Source organism: Pongo abelii, chromosome 21 (genome assembly GCF_028885655.2).
Source record: "Pongo abelii isolate AG06213 chromosome 21, NHGRI_mPonAbe1-v2.0_pri, whole genome shotgun sequence".
In the NCBI taxonomy this organism is placed as follows: Eukaryota; Metazoa; Chordata; class Mammalia; order Primates; family Hominidae; genus Pongo; species Pongo abelii.
The window spans coordinates 40,657,307-40,675,767 of record NC_072006.2 but is presented as its reverse complement, the minus strand read 5'-3'; the positions used below and the strand labels follow the sequence as shown (position 1 = coordinate 40,675,767).

At 51.5% G+C, this 18,461-nt stretch overlaps 1 protein-coding gene and 1 long non-coding RNA gene across 4 annotated transcripts in view; one reads left to right on the top strand and one right to left on the bottom strand.

The window, feature by feature from the left end:
- Window positions 1-2,316, top strand: part of LOC103888795 (uncharacterized) — a 76,234-nt gene extending 73,918 nt beyond the window's left edge. For 2 of the 3 annotated variants that reach the window (XR_008517148.2, XR_010138750.1), the window contains exon 4: window positions 350-2,316. This is a non-coding gene — a long non-coding RNA (uncharacterized LOC103888795). The remainder of the gene's footprint in view (window positions 1-349) is intronic. The other variant, XR_008517151.2, reaches the window with a different exon arrangement.
- DLGAP4 (DLG associated protein 4) overlaps window positions 1-6,852 on the bottom strand; it is a gene marked incomplete at its 5' end in the record, with an annotated part of 31,207 nt that extends 24,355 nt beyond the window's left edge. The window contains 3 exon segments of the mRNA NM_001133849.2: window positions 2,949-3,361; window positions 3,884-3,972; window positions 6,491-6,852. Coding sequence (NP_001127321.1) covers window positions 2,949-3,339 — 391 coding nt within the window.
- Between the last annotated feature and the right edge of the window lie 11,609 nt (window positions 6,853-18,461).

The following is an 18,461-nucleotide window of genomic DNA, read 5'->3' as shown; positions in this document are numbered from 1 at the left end:
TTGCAGTGAGCCAAGATTGAGCCCACTGCACTCCAGCCTGGAAGACAGAGCGAGACTCCACCTCAAAAAAAAAAAAAAGGCCACATATGGTATGATTCTGTTTATATAAAATGTCCAGAATGGGCAAATCCAGAGACAGAAAGATTAGAGGTTGCCTAAGGCTGTGGGAGCGGCTCCTAATGAGCAGAGAGCATCTTTTTGGGGCAATGAACATGCTCTTAAAATAAACAGTAGTGATGGTTGCACCACACTGTGAATACACTAAGTGCCATTGTGAGTTTACTAAATGTGTACTTTAAAAGGGTGAATTTTGTGGTATGTGAATTATATCTCAGTAAAGCCATTACAGGGCAGAAGAAAAAGAGAAAAGAGAAAACCTTCCAGAAAGTCCAACAAAAAGACATGAGGAAGAAAAGGTGAGAGCCTGAGGATCCACTCAGCAGGTACAGCAACTGACTGACAGAAATTCCAGAGCCAGACAACAGAACAAATAGAAGTGAGAAAATTACTTTTAAAAATTAATACAAGGTGGCCAGGCATGGTGGCTCACGCCTGTAATCTCAGCATTCTGGGAGGCCGAGCCGGGCGGATTATCTGAGGTCAGGAGTTCGAGACCAGCCTGGCCAACACAGTGAAACCCCATCTCTACTAAAAACACAAAAAATTAGCTGGGCGTGGTGGCGCACACCTGTAATCCCAGCTACTCGGGAGGCTGAGGCAGGAGAATCACTTGAACCCAGGAGGCGGAGGTTGCAGTGAGCTGAGATCACACCACTGCACTCCAGCCTGGGCGACAGAGCGAGACTCTGTCTCAAAAAAATAAACATAAAAAAAAATGAGGGAGCCCTTAAGATTCTGAGGGAAAATTATTTTTAACTTCATTTTTGTATTTATATAGAAATTGTTGACCAGGCGCAGTGGCTCACGTCTGTAATCCCAGCACTTTGGGAGGCCAACCCAAGAGGATGGCTTGAGCCCAGGAGTTTGAGACCAGCCTAGGCAACACAGGGAGACCTTGTCCCTACAAAAAAATTTAAAAATTAGTTGGGCGTGGTGGCACTCTGTGGTAGTCCTTTGCTACTCAGGAAGCTGAGGTGAGAGGATTACTTCGGCCCAGCAGTTTGAGGCTGCAGTGAGCTATGCTTATGCCACTGCACTTCCAACCTGGATGACAGAGCGAGGCCATGTCTCTTAAAAATTTTTTTTTAAATTTAGCAAATGGAGTGTATTTTTTAAATGTGGCAACAGGGCAAACAATTCATTTTAGGAAAAACAAAATGTAAAAAGAAGAAAATGCAATAATAATATACTGTTAGGCTCTGCAATAAACAATATTTACATACTCATAGTAAACAGAAACACTGATTACTATTTACCATAAACTGTGATGTATACAGAGGGTGGGAGAAAGGGAGACAGAGGTTGTGTGAGAGCTAAACACTCATCTATGCCAATGGTAACAAGAAATTAATAGAAATGATGATTAATTTTAAAGAGGAAATATAATCAGTCACATTTTTTAAAAGATATATAAAGACAAATACCAGAATATACAGCTAGTAAAAACTGAAAGTGGGGAAAGGCCCAGGCAGGGCGGTGGGCTGGATGTTTTCTCTTAGAAGCCTTTTAATGCTCTCTGATCCTTGTCTCTGTTTTGATTTTTTAAAATACTATTATTGTAAAAAGTTACTAGGTACTTTCCTCACAATAGTTCCCCTGCACTAGTGGATGTGACATCAAAGCTGGGAACTGGCCTAGAGGACAGTGAAAACAATGACTGTGATGAGCCTTCTGCATCATCAAAGGCTGCTGTCCTCAGGGCCCCCTCCATCATGTATGGGATGCGGGTCAACACCATTTGGACACTCTGAAGACCTGTCCTTCCTGAATGTGGAGGAGTAGCTCAATGGGAACCAGAGCCTCGAGAGGTGAACCAGGTGGGTGCAGGTCAACAGCCTGGAGCTTCCCAGGACCTGCCTTCCACCACCCAATCCCCCTCCAACCACCTGTGAATCTAGGCTCCCTACATGTGTCTAGCACTTTCTTGAACTAATTTCTCAAGGGAATTTTTGGAAATTGGCATGATATAGGTAGAAACTTAAGTGGAAAATAAAAGCATAACTTCTTCACACCCTGTTGAGACCCAGTTGGATCCTTGGTACTTGGCACACAGGAAGCACTCAGTAAGAAGCTGTTGGCTGAGTGTGGTGGCTCACGCCTGTAATCCCAGCACTCTGGGAGGCAGAGGCAGGTGGATCACCTGAGGTCAGGAGTTCGAGACCAGCCTAGCCAACATGGTGAAACCCCGTCTCTACTAAAAATACAAAAATCAGCCAGGTGTGGTGGCACGTGCCTGTAGTCCCAGCTACTCAGGAGGCTGAGGCAGGAGAATTGCTTGAACTTGGGAGGCAGAGGTTGCAGTGAGCTGATATCGTGCCACTGCACTCCAGCCTGGGTGACAGAGCGAGCCTCCGTCTCAAAAAAAAAAAAAAAAAGGAAGTTGTTGAAGGCATAATTAAGGCTCCCACTTTTCTCTGTGTCTGACAGGTCATCAGGCCCTTTACATGCACGGCCACATTCAATCCTCACAACATACCCACATAGTGAGCAGAGGATTATCTCCATTTCACAGATGAGGAAATGGGGCTCAGAGTAACCTGACCAAGGTTACTTCACTAGTAAGGGAGGAGCTGGGATTCAAACCCAGGTGTGGGTGGCCTCACAGCCTGCACAACAAACAGCTATCACCAGCAACCCTTTCTGGAAAGAGGTTTGGTTAAATAGGTGGATGGAAGAATGCGAAGAAAGTAAGAAGGGAGCTCAAAAACTAGTCCAAGAAGAGAACCTAAGAGACCCCCACTCAAAAGTTCGGAAGCTGCTGGCCACCAGCTGGAACCAGCTGCCAACACCTTCTACCCTTGCCCAAGGACCATCCATGTGGCACCCACCTTCTTCAGAGAGGTTGTTCTCTTTGGTCTCCTTGTCCATCTGGCAGCACCAGCCTTCCAGCCGCTCCGTTTCTGCCTGCAGTAGCTTTAGGAACCAGTAGCCGTCTCGGCGGCAGGCCCCTGGCTGTGCTGGCTCTGCTGGGGAGCTGGAGGAGGTCTCGAGCCAGGGGTCGGGTGGGGGCAGCGAGGACGCCTCTAGGGCAGGGTCGCTGTTGTCTCCATAGGAGAGGTTGCGCTTGATCTGGGCAATCTTGGGGGCCTGCCGGGGACCGGCATCGATGCTGATGGAGTTGGGGTGAGGGGTACAGTCCGGGAGGCTCCTCTCAGATGACTTACAGCTGGAGTCATTGGCATCCTGGGTATCAGAGTCTGTGTCCCGTCGGGAGGACATACTGTGAGAGGGGACGCTGCTTCTGTGGGTAGGGGGTGGATGGGGTGGGGACAGGAAGGAGTGAGTCACCAAGAGGGCCAGAGACCAGAGGCCGCCTTGACCCGGACACACGGGAGACAGAGAAACGGATGCATCATCTGCTCACCATGCGCCTGAAGCGGGTCCCACAGCCCCCATCTCATTCTCGGCTCAGCCCTTGCCCCATCCCACCCAAGCCCACACGCACACACACACAAGGACAAGGTCATAAGGTTGCCTGTTTACTGCAGTGGGGCCAGGAAGACCACCAGCATCAGGGCAGCTGAGGCCATGTCCTGGCCCAGCCATGGCCCCCGTGGGTGACTGGTCTCACAGAGCAAGTGCTCATTTGTCCACCCACCCGCCCCTGCCCAGCCTCCCATGCCTGGGCCACCACCCGCAACCCAAACCCAGCTTGGTTATTAGAAATCCAGCAAGGAAAAGTGGGTTAGGGAGAGCAGGAGAGGTGAGAGCGGAGGGAGGGAGAGGAGAGGGGAGAAGCAGCCACCACCTCTGTCCGACTTACCGCCAGTCGTCCTCTACCTGAACCCCGATGGACTGGAATTTGGTAGCGGGACTGGGCTCCTCTTTTGGCACTGGCTGAATGCAGTCAACCTTATTGAAGGACAACGACAGCAACGGCACGGAGACAAAGACAAAAATAAAAAACAAACACCACACTTGCTGCTGAAATTCACATTAGTGGGACGACGCAAACGGACGTGTGGACAGACAGACACGAGGCATGCGGACACTGCACGTGGGCCCGAGGCCGGACCAGGTTAAGCCGGGCACTGCTCATTCGCGCGGAGGCGGGCAGGCGGGCGGGCGGGCGGGCAGGTGGGCGGGAGGTGGGATGGGGTGGAGATGACTGGCTTTCCCTACTCTGAGGAGGGTGCCATCACATCGATCGCTTTGGGTCCGTTGTCCTCCGAGAGGTGGGAACCGTTCCTTCTAGTCCTCTCCTTCACACGCATCAGAGAGAAAAAAAAAAGGACGACGAAAGAGAAAGAAAACACACACACACACACAAAGCCACAGCCGTTATCTGGTGTAGTTGAAGCTGGCGGCTGTCTTGAGGCAAAGATCACTCCCTGAACCCTGTGGCGGAAGCCTGGAGGGCAGGCCAGAGGCGCCTGCACTAAGGGCAAACCCTGGACAGCAGTTCTAGATTCAGAAACTGCCACCCACAGGAGCCACCAAAGTCCCTGGATGTTATTCACACTTGGCTGAGGTTACCTTTAGCACTGGGTGGCCCTGGGGAGCAGGAGGAAGGACTGGGGTCAGGGCCAAGTGGAAAGCTGTCACTCCCTCCACTCCTATGAAGTGGAACAGGACAACAGTGATGCCCTGCACCTGCCTTTCTTCTCTGGGACAAAGGTCCCGGGCCATGGGGCAGCCAGGCCAGCTTTCCTATCATCACTCAAGAATGAGGGAGAACCCACACTCAACCTAGGGCATGAGGCACCAAGGGTTCAGGGCATCCTCAGAAACTGGGGACTCTTCAGTCTCTTGGCCTTGTGGAGAGAAGTAGGGGCCAGGGAAGCTTTCTGGGACAGGGATGCAGCCACATTTCCCCTCGGCAAAAGCCGGCTCAAGGAATGCAGCACCACTGGATCTCCAAGGAGCTGCAATGAGAGCAAGAATGGGGCTGGGGTGAATCCAGGGAAAGGGACGCCCAGGACAGGCCTAAGAGAGTCCTTATCTCAGTGTCATTTTCTGGGTGAAAGGAATCAAGGGTAGTCCTAACTCTTAGGCTTTCCCGGAAGATAAGAGCGTCTGGTTTGGCCAGCAAGAGGGTGGGGCTGCCCAAAGATATGGGTGGTCAGGACCAAGGGTTGAAGATCAGGCTACTCTCTGTGTTTCTGAGAATCCCACCTGTGCAGGGCAGGGACTGGACACTTAAGAAGCCCAGAAAACAGACAGCAGAGTCTCCTGGCCAACTCTCTCTCTGTTTATACGTGGGGAAGTGGAAGCCTAGAGCTGCCTCTTGGAGAAAACAAATCCAGGCAACTGCAAGAAATTGCTCAGTAAGCCTTCTCTGTTCCATTCAAGCTCCACTTTGTGTCCCATGCTCCTGCATTCCAGTGCTTTGTTATCAGCTGCGCCACATCCAATTGCTCAGGGGTGGCTTGGAGGAGTCCCCTGCAGCCTGTGCCACAACACACAACGCCTCGTCCTCCCTGACTCACCCCCTGGGCTTGGGGGGGCCCTGTCTCCCCCCTCGCCCTCACCCACTGTAGCTGCCCCTCCCTCATGGCTCTGAATGTGCCCTAGTTTGGTCTGCATGTCCAGCCAGGGCAGGGAGAGTCCACTCAATCTGGATTTAGAGAAACTTAAAAACTACAAGGCAGGGCCCAAGTTTCCCCAGCTCAGCAAACAAGACAGATTATTGACATCGGGTGCATGCAGGAGTGCAATGAAGCAGTGGAGGGGAAGCTGGCACACCTGCCCTGCTGTGTGCCATGACTATGGAGGGTCTGCTGACTTTGGCCACCTAGCCCTGGGGAACCACCGCCTGGACCCTATCCCATGGAGGGAGGCATTGAGACCGGCATCACCCTTCTCAATGACATGGGCCTGGTACCTCAAGCCACCTACCTGTCCCCAAGGCCCGAGAGGGCTCTGGGCAAAGTTCCCCTCGAGAAACCCCCATGGCTCAAGGGCCCTGGGTCCTGGGCCCCTGGCCCATCAGCGTCTATGCTCCATGCTGCTCCTGCCGCCAAGCGGGGCTATGGCCTCCGCACCCGAGCTGACCTTGGATTAGAGAACTGTTAGGCCAGTCCCGCCTCCCACGGGTCAGCTGGCAGGGCAAAGGGTGGAGTGGACAGACAGACAGTGGACAGGCAAACAGTGGACAGGAGATGGCTGGCTGAGTGTAACTACATTCACTGGGACAACCCACTGGAGGAGCAGAAACACATGCAGCTGCTGACCAGCAGCACGTGTGGGCAGATACCAGCGAGGCGTGGCTATGGGTGGAATTCGGTTTGGCCACTTGGGGCTGATCCCCCAAAATAGAGAGACAAACCACCTTTTCCCAGGAGACCTAGTGGGCCTCCACCAGATGTAATTACACGCAGGCAGGTGCACGGAGTGGGCTGAGGACACAGAGTGCAAAAGGAGCCCCTACTTGTATTCCTATTGATGACAGTTTCCTTTTGGGGGCGGCCTCGGGGTGGGACTCAGAGCTGGTCAGCGTCCCTTGTTCACTTTTCAGATCTGCATGTTTTGGGGGTGGCTCTGGGGCCTCAGGGGCTGGGGCGACTCCGCCCCGTGTCACGCTGGGCGGTCGGGTACTGCTGTCCAGGCTGTCCGACGAGTTGCTCAGGCCCGACTGGCTAGTCACCTCGCTCTTGTGGTCCTGGCTGTCCAGGTAGGTGTCCTGGGCAGACTCAGTACTGCTCTGGACTGTGACTGAGATGAACGGCTTTGAAGTGGTGCGTGGAGGGACCGGTGGCGGGGTCTTCTTATACGCCACTAAGCATGATGAACCTGCAGATGGATGAGAGAAGGGCAGGGGAGAGGTGAGATGGTGAAGCCCCCAACCCTCTCAAGCCCCTTCCAATGCAGAAGCCCTGCCTGACTTGGCCCTAGCTCTGGCCTTAGCCATTCCATCAGCAAGGATTTCTGGAGCAGGGAGAATGAGGGTCAAGACAGCAACGACCAAGACAGACACACACAGGCCCTACCCACCCTCATTCAAGACAAAGTCTTGAGGGGATGCCACCACTGGCCAAAGATATCCCCCACATCAGTCACACACAAACCTTATTATCCAGCAGGGGCATGTACTAGGTGAAGTGCGTGGGGCCACAAGGCTGTGACAGACCCTGACCCGTGCTGTGGGGAGGTGGTGACAACAGAGCAGATGCCAAAACAGCTAAGGAATGGTTAACCTTGCTATCTTCAAGGTCACTGAGAGACTCAGTGCTCCCCCTGGTCTTTTCCTTCCACACCACCTTCCCTCTCCCCTATTCCCTCTGCTTGGATGCCCCCTCTCCACCTGGTCAAAAATGAACACATCAGGCTGGGCGTGGTGGCTCATGCCTGGAGTCCCAGCACTTTGGGAGGCCAAGGTGGGCAGATCACCTGAGGTCAGCGAGTTCAAGACCAGCCTGACCAACATGGAGAAACCTCATCTCTACTAAAAATACAAAATTAGCTGGGCATGGTGGTGCATGCCTGTAATCCCAGCTACTCAGATGGCTGAGGCAGGAGAACTGCTTGAACCTGGGAGGTGGAGGTTGCAGTGAGCTGAGGTTGCACCATTGCACTCCAGCCTGGAGAACAAGAGCAAAACTCCGTCTCAAAACAAACACATGAACAAACAAAAAAACAAACATCCTTCAGGGTCCAGCTAACCCCCCTTCCCTATCTTGCCATTTCCACCCCACCACTTCCTCGTTATGTGAAACCCTGTACACTGGTCTGCCTCCCTTTTCTCCACTGGTCCAACTCCTTGTTCTCCACTGAGATTCCCAGAGCCAGGACCTGCCATAGGTAGGAACCTGAACCATCTCTGAATCTCACCCTGATCCCAGCCAGGGGGTGACCCACAGCAGGGGCCCAGAACACCAAAGGCCCACTGCTTGCTTCTCAGACGATGAGAACTCTGTTGGCAATAGAAAGTGCTTTTCCAACAGTAGCTATTTGCTGGGAGAGTGAGGTTGGATCTAGTGCCTTTCTCAGCACCTTAACTCCAAACTGTCTGTTGCCCTGTGAGGACTGAAACAAGCCCCTACCCTGGTCTGGGCCCACGAGCCAGATAAACCATGCCTTCAAGGGGCTACAATCATGGTGATGGTGATAGCCTAGAGGGAACTCACAAAACAAGGCCCAGTATCACAGGAGCTGTGGACAAAGGACTGAAGAAGCCATCCATCTGCCACTATGAGATACCATCACATAACCTATCAGAATGGCTAAAAAGTGACAACATCAAATGCTATTGAGAATGTGGAGAAAAAGTGATACTACTGTCATGGAAAACACATTGGCATTTTCTTATAAAAATAAACATGCAGCTGGGCATGGTGGTACATGCCTGTAATCCTAGCTACTCAGGAAGCTGAGGCAGGAGAATTGCTTAAACCTGAGAGATGGAGGTTGCTGTGAGCCGAGATTACGCCATTGCACTCCAGCCTAGGCAATAAGAGCGAAATTCCGTCTCAAAAACAAAACAAAACAAAACAAACAAACAAACAAAAAAAAAACACTTTTTTACTTTTGGTAGAGATGGGGTCTCACTATGTTGCCCAGGTTAGTCTCGAACTCCTGGACTCAAGGGATCCTCCTGCCTCAGTCTCCCAAAATGTGGGATTACAGGTGTGAGCCACTGTGCCTGGCCTATAACATTCTTGAAATGACCTAGAGAACAGATTAGTAGTTGCCAGGGGCTAGGGCAGAGGAGGTCACTAGGGAGAGGGTGAAGGGGAGAGCAAGGAGGGAAGTAGGTGTGGCTATAAAAGGGTAACAAGAGGAACCCTTGTATGAATTGATGGAATAGTTCTGTATTGAGTGTGGGGATGGTTACATGAATGTATGCATGTGATAAAATTGCACAGCATGTGATAAAATTGCACAGCACTAACACACACACAAGTGAACACAAGTGGAACTGGGGAAATCTGAATAAGATGGGGTGATTGTATCTGTCGATATTCTGGATGTGAGAATGTATTAGTTTTGCAAGGTCTTACTATTGAGGGAAATCGAGTAAGGGGTATGAAGAATCCCTTTGTATTATTTTTTACAACTGCATGTGAATCTACAATTATCTAAAAATAAAAATTTAATTTAAAATAATCCATCTGTTCATCCAATAGACATCTATGAAACCAAGGCCTTCTAGTGGATTCCAGAAAAGCCAGGAGCCCTCATCAGCAGAGAAACAGCTCTGCAGTGAGTTCTTTGAAAGTAACACATGCCACGATGTTAAGCCCAGGGAACTGGATGCTGTGCCTTGTGCCCAGCCTAGTCCAGAGGCGACAAAGTGCTCTGAGTTCCAAGCCAGGAGCACTTACTTCCTACTCGTCTGTTTGAAATGTCCCAGTCCTGCTCAGGCCTTGAGAAAACTCAGAGATCCCCCAGACACCTGCATCTCTGGTTACCAATCTAAGAGCAGTGTGCAGGCAGGACAGCTACCTCTCTGGGCCAGAAGAAAGGCAGCAGGGAGGCAGGAGGCAGGGCTCAGGTCAAAAGGAGAATGGCCCTCCAACACATCATCCTGCGAGAGGAGGGACACGCCTGCTCAGCGAAGAGGAGCGCCTGCGTTCAGCTGGCCACAAGGCACAGGCTGCGGGCCAAAAGCTGGGTCATTTACTAAGCTGTGCTCAGCAGCTTTGCGGCTTTGTAACGTAAGCCTCAGTGCCTGTGAGGTGGAGATCATGACTATGCCCACTTTGCAGGTGGGGCACGTGAAGCTCAGGAAGGTTAGACAACTTGCTCAAAGTTGCAGGAGTAAGCAGCAGCCGCATCTGCTCCACGGCAAAGCCACCTCACTCTGCTCTCCAGGCCTTGGGCCCCTCCTCGCTGGGCTGGGCTGGGCTGGGCTGCAGGTGTTTGGGGCCTTCACTCATCACCACACCCCTACAGCATCATGCTGGGCCCTGGGACCAGTCTGCAGGGGCACAACAAACCAAAATTTGACTGTGGGAGTAGAAAGGGCCTGGACTGAGGCAGAGGCCTGGCTTCCAGTCTCCTGCTTGCCCTCTGGGCTTCTCAGTACTCTCCTCTGTTCCGGAAGCCAGGGTGGGAGGGATTTTCACTGGGTCACAGCATACAGCATTCACACAGCCCCTGACAAACTGAAAGCACTGCCCCATTCATCCTCTCCCTCAAGGATGCGTGTGGAGCCTCCCATCACTGTGACTACAGGGAAGATCCCCTCTGTGAATGCCCTCTCCACTGATGCCTGAAATCCTGAAATTCTCTAGTTTCAGAGTCATTTTGGTGGTAAGGGTCCAGAAGCCAGGGGGCAGTGTGGAACCAGACTAGCCTGAGTTCAGGTCCCAGCTCTGTCACTGACCTGTTGTATGGCCCCAGTTTCCTCCTTGTAAAACGGGCGTGATTACGTAGGTTGCATTGCAGAAGCTAAGGCTGGGCCAGGCCTAGGCTTGGCATCACTCCTCATTTCTGGTACAGACACAACTAGGCCTGTGGGTAGGGTGGGGATGGGGGGCGAGCCAAATTTCTACCACTCCCCAGCCACGGGCAGGGAGTCTGGGCTGGTTCGCTGACTGGCCCAGGGACAGTTTCCACCAAGACCTGGATGTTTGTTTAGAGCAGCTCTTGAAATCTATGGCCACCAGTGCCCAGCAGAGACAGGACTAACTCACTGAGGATTTCAGGAAAGGAATGGATTTGTTTGACCTAAAGTCCCAAACAAATGGGTTTTTTTTGCCCTAGATCAGAAAACAGAAGCCAACCTCAATTTGCTCAAAATGTTTAAGGGAGTATATCCCCTTAGGATGGCAGCAGTTAGTATGGGGGGGCAAGAACTGGGCACTAAGCCTAGCTTAGGCTGTGTGACACCAGAGTCCTTGTTCCCATCTGTGGGGTAGGGATGACACTGTCCATGAAGAGTGTGCATGCAGCATTCACGAGGGTCTGGTGGGAAGAGGCACACCTTCTTCCCAGTGGAAGACAACAGGACTGCCCACAGCCAGGGTCTGGACAAAGGACTGATCCTCCAGCCTCTCTCTCAGAGCTGCTGGGCCCAGAGTTCTACTAAGCACCCTCAGAGGCCCTGAGCCCTGACCTAGGCAGCCAGTCATCAGAGGGAAAGTGACCCAGCCAGAAAGCAAGTCCAGGCCTGATTCAATAAGAGGAAAGTGAGCTTATCTTGGATCCTGTATGTCTCCTGAGGCACACACAGGCCACAGCCAGATAAGTGGTGTTGACTATCATACAAGATTTTGGGGCTTCAGGGGCTCCCTGGGGGACAGGCACCCCTCAGCTCTGAGTATTGCCCCCCTGGAGCAGGGAGATGGGACCTAACCTTGTATAGGAGAGCTCTCATTTCAAGTGTGTGAATGCAGGAAATATAGTGAGGAAATACCTCACCCCCACGTCTTCCAATACCTCACCCCGGCCACTTCCTCCCCCACTGGGGCCTTCACACATACTGTTCTTCTGCCTGGAAGGCTTCCCTCAGCTACCCACAAGTTTCAGAATTTCTTCCTCTGAGAGCCTCCCCTGACTGCCGTCTCTTCTTCCACCTGGGAATCTTCATCAGAGCACTGACCACGTCAGTCCATGGGCTTGGAGGAGTCACCTGACAGCTACAGGCCCAGGGCAATTGAGGGAACTCTGTCCTGACAAATCATGCCACATGCCAGGATTGGGGTTATGCCTCAAGCACAAAGGCTCTCAATAATTTGTTGAAAGAGAAAATAAACCTCATTATCACTACAAAAACCCTCAGTTGCCAAAAACCCAGATTATTTGGCCGTATAGCAAAGGCTCCCAACACTTTAGTATCCAAGGTTCTAGGGCCCCTCCCAAACCTGAGCCCTTTTTGCTTGGTCCCTGCCCATCCATCTTGGCAGCTTCATCTCATGCCCCTCCCGCCCCCTCAGCAGACCCCTTCCAACTTCAGAGAACCAAATGCACAGTGCACCATTCCCAAACACAGCACACTTCCGTGCATCCAAGCCTTTACACATGCATGGGTTTCTGCTGGAGCCCCCTTCCTCTGTTCTTCATGCTTCCTGCCAGCCCCTAAACCACAGCATGTGAAACCACCCATCCCCATGGGCTGCATGCTTGCTTCTCCTGACCCCCTCTCAGCCTTGTAGGTCCCTCATGCCACAGCCCAGACACAAGCCAGTTGTGCGATGCATCCTCCGTGCAGCCTGCTCCCAGCCCCAGGTATCTAGCCCAGCCTCCCTACCTCGCAGCACCTAAGTCTTTGCTTCTTCTAAAGAAGCTTCCTTTATCTCATTATTTCTGTCTTCTACCCCAAGATTTTATCCTCCAAACTGTATTTATCAGGTCAGAATGAATTTGTTTCTGCATTTTTTTTTTTTTTTTTTGAGATGGAGTCTTGTTCTGTCGCCCAGGCTGGAGTGCAGTGGTGCGATCTTGGCTCACTGCATCCTCCACTTCCCAGGTTTAAGCCATTCTCCTGCCTCAGCCTCCTGAGTAGCTGGGATTACAGGCATGCACCACCATGCCTGGCTAATTTTTGTATTTTTTTTTTTTTTAGTAGAGATGGGGTTTCGCCATGTTGGTCAGACTGGTCTCGAACTCCTGACCTCGTGATCCACCCAACTTGGCCTCCCAAAGTGCTGGGATTACAGGCGTGAGCCACCGTGCCCGGCCTGCATTTTGTTTTTTATTGTAAAGGTTATAAGCTGGCCAACCAGAGCTTCAAATACTCAGGAGTGGCTGTGACTCCATTTCCCGAGGGATGCAGAGGACACAGCAACCCCAAGAAGCTAGCCCCCTGCATGTGTCTTGGAGGCCAGGCTGAACTTGGTCCTGAGGCCTAACACGGGCCTCATGCCTGCTGGCTGCCAGGTGCCTGAGGGGGCAAAGGAGAGGCGGTCTACACTCCTCAAGAGGAACAGATGCCATGGGGCCACAGACAAGCTGTAAGCCATGGCTCAGGCTTTACAGCAAAGACAGTGGGGCCGGGCTCAAGGCCCCCATGAATGGATGAAGCTGACCCCAGAGAAAGGCAGACTCCCTTTGCTGGTACTGCCAAGCTAGGGAAAAGGCTCATTAGTGGAAGGGCTGAGGGCTGGTTAAGATCCCACTCCCTCTCCCAGCCAGCAAGTAACTTGTCAAACCACACAGCTAAATTGGGCAACTCATCTGTGTGCTATGATAAAAACAGAGCTCAAAGACTCCCACCCACCCAGCCTCAAATCCCTTCCTCCTTTCCTGTTTCTTTCCCCCAAGGCAGAAGCAGCTGGGAAGAGAATTCCAAGCAGCTAGGTCAGGATCAGGGACACATTGCCTTCTCAAAGCCACTTCTCTGCTGACAGTCCATGTGACTCTCTCCTTTCCCACTGTTTCAGTCTGAGAGCCACCTCCCTCACTGTGCCTTAAGAAATAGCAACACTGGCCAGGCACGGAGGCTCATGCCTGTTAATTCCAGCGTTTTGGGAGGCCGAGGTGGGCGGATCACCTGAGGTCAGGAGTTTGAGACCAGCCTGGCCAACACGGGGTAACCCCATCTCTACTAAAAATAGAAAAAATAGCTGGGTGTGGTGGTGTAGACCTGGAATTCCAGCTACTAGGGAGGCTGAGGCAAGAGAATTGCTTGAACCCAGGAGGCAAAGGTTGCAGTGAGCCAGGATTGTGCCATTGCACTCCAGCCTGGGTGACAGAGCAAGACTCCATCTAAAAAAAAAAAAAAGAATTAGCGACATCAAACTTTACTTTCAAACTCCAGCAAGAAGGACTAGCAGCCCCTCTCACGGCAGCATCCTCCCAAGTCCTTCTGGGGATCCTCCTCTGCCCCTCACAGCCAGGCCCCTCCCATCCTTACCTTCTCCCCCTGATCTGGAGCCAGCCTCCCTGGGACTACCACAGATGCCCCCTGGCCTTCCAAACTCCTGTCCCTCTTCCACCCCAGCCATTTGAGGAATCCAATCATGTCACTGTTTGAAACCATTCAGTGGCATCACAACCTGAAACCATTCAATGGTTTGTAGACTTGGAACAAACAAACCCTTCAGTGGGGGCATTCAGGGCCTCGAGGATCCGCATCTACCTCGGACCCCAACATCCACAGAAGCCAAGAAGTTAAAAAGGTGTCAGGATGGTGAAGACAAAGCCATAAAGCTCAGGGAGCTAGCTCTGTCCTTGGAGCCTGGTCCAGAAGCCACGATGCACTCCCATCGGTAATGATTCTGATGCTAACAGCTGACCTTACTGAGTGCTGACCATGGCCAGGCCTGAGCAGGCGCTTCATATACAGCTGATCCTACATACTAATTCTATATGTGCAGAATTACCTACTTACTTGAATTTACTTGCAAAACCAACACTTAAGGGGCTTGCAGACATGTGCCCGCTGCACACATCTCCAGCTGAGGTGGAACAAGGTGACACTCCACCTTCTCACTGCAGCTCTCATACTGTAAACAAGTGTCCTTTTGCAGGTCTATTTGGTGCTATACTTTTCCCATTTGTGGGCTTTCTGTTGGTGACTTCACTGTTTAAAATGGCCCCCACATAGTGCTGAAGCACTGCCCAGTGTTCTCAGTGCAAGAAGGCTGTGATGTCCCTTATGGAGAAAAGTGTTAGGTACGCTTCATCCATGCATGAGTCATAGTGCTTCTGGCCATGAGTTCAATGTTAATGAATCAATAGTATATTAAGTAAAGAATCTTTCAACTGGGCGCAGTGGCTCACGCCTGTAATCCCAGCACTTTGGGAGGCTGAGGCAGGCGGATCACTTGAGGTCAGGAGACCAGCCTGGCCAACATAGCAAAACCCCGTCTTTACTGAAAATACAAAAATTAGCTGGGTGTGGTGGTGGATGCCTGTAGTCCCAGCTATTTGGGAGGCTGAGGTGGGAGAATCACTTGAACCTGGGAGGCAAAGGGTGCAGTGAGCCAAGATTGCACCACTGCACACTCTAGCCTGGGCAACAAGAGACCCTGTCTCAAAAAAAAAAAAAAAATCTTTCAACAGAGAAACACATAAAACAAGGTTATGGACTGATTGGTTGGTTGGTAGAAACATTATGACCACAGGCTTGCAGTGACCCTATACTGCCCAGAAGAGCAATGGTTTAGCATTCACTGTGACTCTGTGAACATAACTACAGTGAACGAGTATCTACTTTAGCCATCCTTTAGCTGACTGAATCCTCAAAACCAGTATGAGGGAGGTTCCCATTTCCCAAATGTAAATGCCCCACGTTACAGAGAGGTGGAGATTTGCCTGCACTCACCTCCCAGCTAGGCAGTGCTGAGGCTGCAGCCTGAAACCGGGGTGCCTGAAGGCTGACCACTACTCGATGCTACTCGATGCTACTCGATGGCTCCTCTGCTGCACTAACTGTTTTTTTTTTTTTTTTTTTTTTTTTGAGACAGAGTCTCACTCTGTTGCCCAGGCTGGAGTGCAGTGGCGCAATCTTGGCTTACTGCAACCTCCGCCTCCTGGGTTCAAGTGATTCTCCTGCCTCAGCCTCCTGAGTAGCTGGGATTATAGGCGCGCACCACCATGCCCGGCTAATTTTTGTATTTTTAGTAGAGACGGGATTTCACCATGTTGGCCAGGCTGGTCTCAAACTCCCGACCTCGTGATCCACCCGCCTCAGCCTCCCAAAGTGCTGGGATTACAGGCGTGAGCCACCGCGCCCAGCGCACTAACTGCCTTTTACATGGCAGTTGTTTTACCCATAAAAATAGGATGTGATACTCAATGTGCTCCGGGTAGGAGCCAAGGAGCTGACACGCATGAGGTACTTTTTGATCTTGGGGTGGGCCCATGCCAATTTTGTTACCATGGTTTCTGGATTAAGGAGAAAGTGATTGCCTTCTGGGAGCCAATCGGGGGGCCTTTCTGGAAGACACTAAGGTTGCCTGTGTCTAGATGGGTGGCGAGAGTCACTGAGTGGCAAGGAAATACAGAGCTTTCTGGTGAAGGGATCCTCCGTGAGCAAAGGAGCAGAGCGGGACAGCCTAAGGCATGGGAGGACAGATGCTGAGTGGGACACAGTTTGGCAAAATGTAACTTAGGTACCTTAGCTCGTGGAGGGAGGACAGGGATTGAGGAAAGGAGATCCAAGGAAGGCTGCCTCCTCTCAGGATCCTCAGCTTCCTGGGGCTGCTCTAAGCAGCAATGGGAACAGAGGGACCTTCTTCCTGCCCATAGCATCCCATTTCTCATGAAGTCCCTCCAGACTGGCCCATGGGCAGAGGATTTTACAGTGCACAGGCACTGAAAGCAGTTAGGAGGGAGTATCATCTACTATCTCAAGAGTCCCAGTGCACTAGGCAGCTCTGCCAGGGAGTGCCAAGGCCATTCAAGCTGAGTGTGCCCAGAACGAATCTGAATCCTCTCCTCCTCCACATCAGCCTTGCTCTCCCAGACAGGGGGCCCTGAGCACTCAGTTATACACTCCGGAAGCATGGGAATTCCCATCTCCTCCTTCCACCCTCCTCCATCTGCAAAGCCTTACCTCTCTACCGCAAAAGCACAGCTAACAGAGACCAGCGTCTCTCCGCCCCAGCAGGCCTGGTCTTTTGCCTCCCTGTTTTCTCTATGGCCCATCTTACCCACAATCACTCTTGGAACCCTGACAGTTTTTAAAAGCTCAAACTGGATTGCTTCTCCCCTTTTCTAAAGCTTTTCAAAGGCTCCCCATTCCAGGCTGGGTGAGGTGGCTCACACCTGTAATCTCAGCACTTTGGGAGGCTGAGGCGGGCGGATCACCTGAGGTCAGGAGTTTGAGACCAGCCTGGCCAACATGGTGAAACCCCGTCTCTACTAAAAATACAAAAAATTGGCCGGGTGTGGTGGCGCATGCCTGTAATCCCAGCTACTCAGGGGGCTGAAACAGGAGAATCACTTGAACCTGGGAGGTGGAGGTTGTAGTGAGCCGAGACTGCGCCACTACACTCCAGGCTGTGCAACAGGAGCAAAACTCCATCTCAAAAAAAAGGCTCCCCATTCCATACAGAATAAAATCCACATTGCTCACCTCAGCCTACAATAGGAACTGGCCCACCCTCCCCTCCCTCATTCCATTCCAGCCACACCAGCCTTTTGCTATTCCTCAAACGCTCCAAGCATGCTCCCACGTGGGGCCTTTGGACCCGCCATGCCCTGTCTGAAACAAACTTCACCCACATGTTGGCATGTCTGCTCCTTCCCATCATGATTTTAGGTCCAGCTCAAGTAGCATGTCTTCAGTGAGGGCCTCCCTGACCACCCAGTCTAAAGCTGTTATTCTTTCATTAAGGACTCTGCTTGTTTCATTCAAGCACTGGTCATTTATTAGCTCACATGTCTTTGGTCTCTCTCCTCTACCGGATAGGGAACCTGAGTATCTGATACAGGTCCCTGATGGTGGGGACCTTGAGTATCTTATATAATCATGGTGCTTTCTCAGTACCAGGCTCAATACATGGTTGGGCTCATTAAATACTTACTGAACGAATGAACAAACCCCTATTTGACAACTGGGTAAACAGAGGCACATGGAAGCAGAATGATTTGTTCCTGGTCTTTTAGTTTGGATCTAATGCGCAGGGCCAGGGCTTTGAACTCCCTTCAGATCACGCCCCACCACACACAGGAGCACAGTCTGGTGGGAGGTAGAGCCTTGAGCAAATCTGCTTGAAGCTGGGCAATGAAGCTGTGGGAATGAGAGTGCAACAAACCCTCGGCACGGAGCAATGGAAAGTATGTGAAAAATAATCGTTTCTGAAAGGTGGTAGAGAAAGCATGTGGTGCTTCCAGCAACACTTTCCAGGCAAGATGTAGCATTTGTACAGATTTAAAAGAATCATTCCTGAGGCCTGGGCCAGGTGCTACTTTATCCTGACACAGCTCTGGGAGGAGTGGTAATTATCACTGATGCTTTACAGATGGGAGAAGAGGCTTTTTACTCTTATGAGTGGCAGCACAGAAAGCTCTGCTCTGCAAGGCTAGGCTGCCAGGATCTAAAATCAATGCTGGCCATGGTGGGCTGTGTACTCTGCACAGGGCCTGAGTCCTTTCTGGGCCTTAGTTTCCACAGCTGTAAACTAAGTGGGTTGTCCCTGAATGGGGGTCACAGTTCAAGTGTGCACAGGGCATCAACCCTTTCTGGCTCACAGCTGCCATGTTGGAGACCTGGGCCCAGCGTTGTCAGAGCTGCCAAATGTACCAGAAATCTGGATTTTAAAATATACATTTCAAATTAGCTAGCAGTTTTTTTTTTTTTTTTTTTTTTTTTTGAGACAGGGTCTCACTCTGTCATGGCTCGCTGCAGCCTTGACCTCTGGGCTCAAATGATCCTCCCACCTCAGTCTCCCAAGTAGGTGGGGCCACAGGTGTGCTCCATCATGCCTGGCTCATTTTTAATTTTTTGTAGAGATGGGGTCTTTGTTGCCCAAGCTGGTCTCAAACTCCTGGGCTCAAGCAATCCTCTG